The following is a 6,674-nucleotide window of genomic DNA, read 5'->3' as shown; positions in this document are numbered from 1 at the left end:
GTGTGTGTGTGTGTGTGTGTGTGCTAGTTTACTCTCAGAGGTAGACATCTTCACGGACACATGACTTTGCCCTCCTTGTGATACTTCCACATTTGTCCCACTTCCACTCCCTTTCTGGTCCCCTTCCCTCTTTTTACCTCCTGTACTCCCCCTCCTCTCTCTGCCCCCACTCCCACCCACCCCCCCTAACAAGCTGACACTGTTCATTTACAAGTTCGCTGTTTTTACTTCTAATAGGATCACAGGGACTTACACTGTCATCTGATAAAACTAAGCAGCTTGATAACTACACTGCCCCTTCTTAACCAATTTATGCTCAGTCGGGATAACAGAGAAACTACGTAAGGTCAAAAATGTATTAACGTCATCTCAGGATAAGTTAGCATTTAGTCTATCATTGCTTTATAAGCTTGTAGGCAGTAAGATTCAGTCTTGACTCTGAACTAAGAGGAATAGTTCAGAGAAAATACATTTCCTTTTTGTGCGTCAGCACTTAATTTATGGGTTTAAATCTATATGATTATTTGTGTTGTTTAAAGGCGGCTCTAATATTCTGTTATTACACCGAAACTGAATCTCTTCCATGGACCCTACACTCTTTGGCCTTGTTTAGATAACATGAGTGAATTATGGGCTGAAAACATACCTATTCATTTTATTAATGCATTGGCTACAGCAGTACTACAGCAGTACTACTGCAGTACTACAGCAGTACTACAGCAGTACTTCACACTGTGCACTGCAGTGGTGAGGTTACCCTGTCAGTGGTGTTGAAAACTTACAGCTGGTACTGTCAATCAAAATCAGCTTCAAAATTACAGATTTTTTAATTCTACTCATTCTTCCTTGACAAAAACTAGATTACCCACAATGCATCTACACCTCTTTGGTATCCTGCTAGTGGGGGAGTAAAAAATGTTGATCAGTTCACTTGTCTCTTACTTCTTGCTGTCTTCACCCCCACGTTAACTTCCCTGATGTCCAGAGGTGCGAAATAATGAAGTGTAAATACACTGTAACTGTTAGGTAGTTTCCAGTACCCATGATTTACTTGAGCCTTTATTTTTACTCTTAGCTCCTTCATTTTAAGGCATATATCTTTACTTTGTACTCCTTACGTTTTCTTTCGCTGGTTACTTTAGTTTTAAATCATTCGAGGGGAGTTATTGAGTGTTTAACATCCTAAATAGGAGCTGTAGCTCAGGAGGTGGAGTAGGTCGTCTAATTATAATTGGAAGGTTTGATTCCCGGCTCCTCCAATCTGCATCCTCGGGCAAAATGCTGAACCCTACGTTTCCCCTGATGCATTTGAGTGAGTGTGTGAATGTGATTGTATGAGTGGGTGAATGAAAAGATGCTATAAAAGTACCAGTTCACATAAAAACACAGTGCCTCCAACACCAGTGCTTATCATGCATGACAGATGGAGAAGAGTTGGAGATGTTAGGCAGCATCGTTTACAGTCTGTTTAGGTGTGAAGGCAAAGTCACTCGGTTAGCTTTAGACTTTGATGCTTTGAGCACATTTGAACTTTTAATAAAGAATTTGTATCAGTGCTTCATCTTCTCCCAGAGCCTTTTTTCCAACACAAGTGTCTGTACTTCTACTTAAGTGAAGAATGCGCGTAGGTTGCCAACTCTGCTCAAGTGACACAAGATCACATGGACAGGACTCGCTCGTTGCCGCCGTAGCTGGCGGATGAGAAAGCTCCAAATTTAGCAGGGTGATCTGCAGGTGAAGCGTTTGCTGTCTCCACTGACATGTAAATAGACATTTTACTGCGGGGCATGTGCAGAAAAAATACAGTCCTTTGTAGCACAGAAGTGTAACATAAAAACAAAAAGACTGTGACGAGGAATTTGAAATGATCACGGGACAGTTTCTTCTCAAAAAACACATTTGCATTTTGATCTCTCGTCAGAGCTGTGTCAACACGAATCTGAGGAAGGTCCGAGTTTTAGATTCAATTGTGCGTTTATCTGTATCTGTCTTTATTTTGAGATATGTCTGAGGTCAGAGGAAATCTCTTTAGCGTCTTTAGAGTCGGTGCTAATTTCTGTGACGCTAAGCCAGGGTCAACTTTGAGGTCTGTGGCCTTCAAACTCTGTGCCCTACCTCTCAGCCTTTTGCGCTGCGGTCTCTTGAGAAACACCACTCAGTCAAATGAAATAACCCTGAGGTGATAATGTCCCTTTACGTTTTTTTTCTGCTTCTATGAAATAGTTTGAATCTATGGTCTTAAATGGACGTGGCATTTTTAATCAGAGATTGTGTAGATGTTCTGTGTCACCACAGGTATTTTCTGTCACCTATTCCACTGTTTAAGCATATTTGAAATATATTTAGTGGGTTTTCCAAAGCCAAGGCAGTTCTTGTCTTTGTTACAGTTATCTTTGAGCTGATGGATGATGTCTTATTTTGACTGATTTGATTAACTGTGGAGCCATTAAACCCAGAGGTGGGTCGAGTATCCAAAAATTGTACTCAAGTAAGAGTAGCATTACTTTAAAATATTATTACTCAAGTAAAAGTGAAAAGTAGTCATCAAAAAAGTTACTCAAGTAAGAGTAGCATTACTTTAAAATATTATTACTCAAGTAAAAGTGAAAAGTAGTCATCAAAAAAGTTACTCAAGTAAGAGTAAAAAAGTACTTGGCGAAAAGACTACTCAAGTAGCGAGTAACCGTTTGAAATGTCCGATTTATTTTTTAAATAAATGTTATCAGACAAACAAAAATAAATAAATATACAAATGTTACCATTAATTTAAACCACACTGTAAAACATTAGCTCTCTTTTTAATCCATTTAAACAACTGACTGGCTTCCATTAATCTCTTTCAGTGGGTGCTTCATGCAAACTTGCTTTATATGCAAATAAAACAAAACTGAAATGACAGAACAATAAAAGGAGAATTAAAGGTTTAAATATCGCAGGCTGCCGATAATAAAAGTTTATGTCTAATAACGGAATAAAAACAGTGCATATAAAGTAGAAAAATCAGAAATTAAGATGGTAAATAATTATATGCATCAAGCCTGATCTGTTTAAAATGATATATTTTGAGTACATTACGTTGTTGCACTTTGCTTTTTAGTTTGTAGTTAATAAAACTAGTAGTAGCACAACTTCCCTGCAAATCTGACAGAGAACCAACACAGAACATACATGTTGTATTTTACATTTTTATTACACAAAATAAACCTCGCGGTAAATTGTTTTCTTTTTGTTGTTGTTCTATTGTGTGCATTACAATTTCACCTTTTCCTTTCTTGCAGTATTTTCACACAAAGGGGTCCCGGCAGTGATTAGTGAAAACTTTGAGCGATTCTTTTGTCTTTAAAACAATAAATTTATGAAAGAAAGTCTCGTCCGGGCTTCGTTAGCCGGGCCTTCTCCGTCGGGGGTAAATGAAAATGACATTTAAAACAGTTTCTTAAGCAGAAAACAGCCGCCAATCACTCTTAAAGGGGAAGGATTGCAATTAACAGCCCTCTCCTAATCCCCTCGTTTCACCTCCTACGCCGCCTCAGCTTTGTCCACCTCTCTCTCTCCGGCTCACTCCTCTCCCACTCTCCTCTCTGAGCTGGAGTGGATAGCGTCTGAACTCAGCTACTAAATGCTCTTTACCATTGGAGTGCATCTATTTGGGGCTGTTTGTCACACAAAGCGAACATATTTAGAGAAATGCTAGGCAATCAACGCCAGCTGAGCGACTGCAGGCGGTGCACATAGCGGATCTGGGAAGAGTGAAGTTGGAAGGAGAGCTGCTGAGAGGAACAGGTGGAGCACTGGCATCAGTAACTTCAGTACTTCAGCATATTTACTTCCAAGAGGTAAGCACTGCCACGGTCTCATTCGGCTCTAATTATTTACTTCTTATGTAACAAACACAGAATCATTTGCTGGAAATCCAACAACTTCATGACTTATTTGTCAGGAAAAGTGCACGTTAGTCCAAAGATTCACCCAAAATGTGACTACGTTTGAAAATGTTAGCCTGAGTTTCCATAAAATTAAGTCCAGCAGTAAAACGTTTTATAAGAAAGCCTCTTTGTGTGTGAAGTTGACCCATAGTCACAATCTTATTAGTGGTTTGTTGGAACACTCAGAGTCTACGGGGTTCTGACCCTCTGGGCCTCTGAAGAAGATAATCAGGTTTAGGTGGATAACAGTCATCCTAGGTGACCTAGTGATCTGCGTCTGCGTAGCCTCACCCAAACATCTTCTCTCGACCACAGGCCCAGGTGATTGCCCAGACGCTCGAATGCATTTATCGCTGGATACCATGAGCATGGTGGACGACAGCTGCCTCTCGCCCAGCAATTTCCACGAACTGGGTAAAGGTGGGGGCGTTGCAGTGGGAGGCCGCGTCCACAGCATCGATGTCATCCTGGGTTTCAGCAAAGAGCAGGACCCCTTGCTAAGTCCCGCCACGGCCCCCGGACCCCACAAAGTGAACATAGACAGCCTGGCGGAGACCGGGAAGCAGCTGGAGCCCTCGTCGCACCCGTCCTACAGCGGGCACCTTTCCTCTCTGAGAAGCAGCAGCGGCACAGAGCAGCAGCAGTACCACGGTGAGTCCGGCTGTTGCTCTCCATCCTGGCAAAGCTGATTTTTGTAAGAGTAGCACCACCTTTTAAGATGATTTTGTTTCATTAAATTTTGTGAGCTCTTTGAGCAGTATGGATCAGCTGCTGCAGAGTTTGTTACTGAGGGTGAATCATCAAAGCCTCAAAGCATAGAGATGGTCAGAGATATTGATTATACAGCAGCAGCAGCACTGCTGGACTGAACTGATCTTTGCTTTTTCTAACTTTAAGGATTTGAATGATGTAATGCAGAACATAGGTAGACTGAAGTTATTGATGCTGCTGGGCAAACATAATATGTTTTTATACTACCAGATAGCTGAACAGGATATTATCTGACCACAAACACAGTTCGAGCCTTTTATAGTCCAAACCTCGCTCAGGAACCAGAATAAACCAGTCAAGCTTCGTGACGTGACTGTTTTGTCGGCAGTTGTGGTAAAAAGCAGGAAACAGATCAAATGACATAAATAACAAGTGAAGCAAACATTTTAAAACACAATTAGATAAAAACAGCCACTTAAAGGACATCACACAAACACCCAGACCTTTATTTTGACCTAAGATTTAGAATCTGGTGTAAGAATCTAATAAACCAAAATTAGATTTTCAACTCTCACACACACAAAATATACAAAATGAGTAACAAAAGCAGCTTCAAATCTGTGACATTCAGTTATAATTACAGCTCGTATTATTTCAACAGCCTATCGTCAAAAGTCTGATCACTTTAAATGAGGTTATTCCACCTTTGCATGAAAACCTCTCACGCACCGATTCGAAATCAGTGCATTAAACACCGTTGGCATGTAAAGCTGCATTAACTCCACCGTGTGGACTGAGATTGAGAGATAAATCACAGGACAAGATGGTGTAGGGGGTTTATGTCCCCAAGACCAATCCCATCCCCTTGTGGAATTCCCCTAATCTTCTCTTCTGTGCAGATTAGATTGTACCGTAGTCCAATCGCTCTTTATTGTTATCGTTCGCTCCTAGAATCAAATTGAATCATGTTTAATCTGAAGCTATTTTCACACACAGGATCAGGCAGGTGGTTGGTGATTTTGTGGCAGGAACAAGAGAAAAAGTTGTTCCTGTGAACCGGAGACGAAGCAGAAACACTGCTTTTAAGTGACTCAGATGCAGTTTGGTTTCAGTGCATTAACATCCATCAACACCAATGACATCACTCCATCTTGTGTGAAGTCAGCCCAGTTCCTCCTGACCGAGCAGCTTCTCTGTGTTCGGTGTCAGTCGGGCCACCCCCCTCTCCTCTCCGTGCTGAGATGTTCTGCTGGCTGATAAACAGTAGGGAGGCTTCAGACCAGTGGCTGTGATGGGCTGACAGGCCAAGAGCTGGTCACTGAACCAGGCCTGACCTCTGCCTTTGTCGGAGCCTGGTCTTTGTCATAGCTGCTTAATGAGAGGTGGATAAATGAACCCCAAAACCCTGCTTTGCTTTTGCCTCGGCTCCCGTTTCTCCAGCAGAAAGACCACAGTCGACCCCCTCCTTCATCTCCATCACCGCATCCCATTAACAGAAACAAGCTAGCATTCAGATTCGTACACAGTCTGCTGAAGCTCTGAAATGTCATTCAACATAAAAGTGTATTCCTGAACATGTTATGACCTGTAGCTTCAGTCCCTTGTTTCACTTCCTGCCTTTAAACATGACTGTTTTGGTTTGGAGCTGCACTGATGAGCGATGAGGACTCGTACCAATATCAGCTTTTAGGAAGTCAAAAAAATTGGGACTATAAATCAATTCTTCACAAACACATGCAGCCGATAAGACTGCTTCACCTGTGATGCACTCTCTGCTGCTAACACAGCCGAGACTATTGTAAACCACACGGTCTGAGCTGCTCGTGCGATGACGGCGTTTTTAAATGACCCCGAGATTTGAAATGACCTTTTCCTGCTCTTTAAAGTCTTGAACTGTCGTTATTAAATCAGAGAAGAAGTAGTCTCATTGAGATCGGGGTCTAGCCCTCACATCTCTCAGCCTGAGAAACCTGAAAAATATCTGCAGTCAGAATACAGTTACATCTGTTACAGTTACATCTGTTACAGTTACATTTG

At 41.7% G+C, this 6,674-nt stretch overlaps 1 protein-coding gene across 1 annotated transcript in view; it reads left to right on the top strand.

Annotated features, from left to right (window-relative positions):
- The first annotated feature begins 3,211 nt into the window (after window positions 1–3,211).
- Window positions 3,212–6,674, top strand: part of rx1 (retinal homeobox gene 1) — an 8,012-nt gene continuing 4,549 nt past the window's right edge. The window contains exons 1-2 of the mRNA XM_005747551.1: window positions 3,212–3,836; window positions 4,242–4,577. Coding sequence (XP_005747608.1) covers window positions 4,268–4,577 — 310 coding nt within the window. The 5' untranslated portion in view covers window positions 3,212–3,836; window positions 4,242–4,267. The remainder of the gene's footprint in view (window positions 3,837–4,241; window positions 4,578–6,674) is intronic.

Source organism: Pundamilia nyererei, unplaced genomic scaffold, assembly GCF_000239375.1.
Source record: "Pundamilia nyererei isolate P.nyererei 1_Seehausen unplaced genomic scaffold, PunNye1.0 scaffold00199, whole genome shotgun sequence".
NCBI classification, from domain to species: Eukaryota; Metazoa; Chordata; class Actinopteri; order Cichliformes; family Cichlidae; genus Pundamilia; species Pundamilia nyererei.
This window is presented reverse-complemented; position numbering and strand designations above follow the sequence as displayed.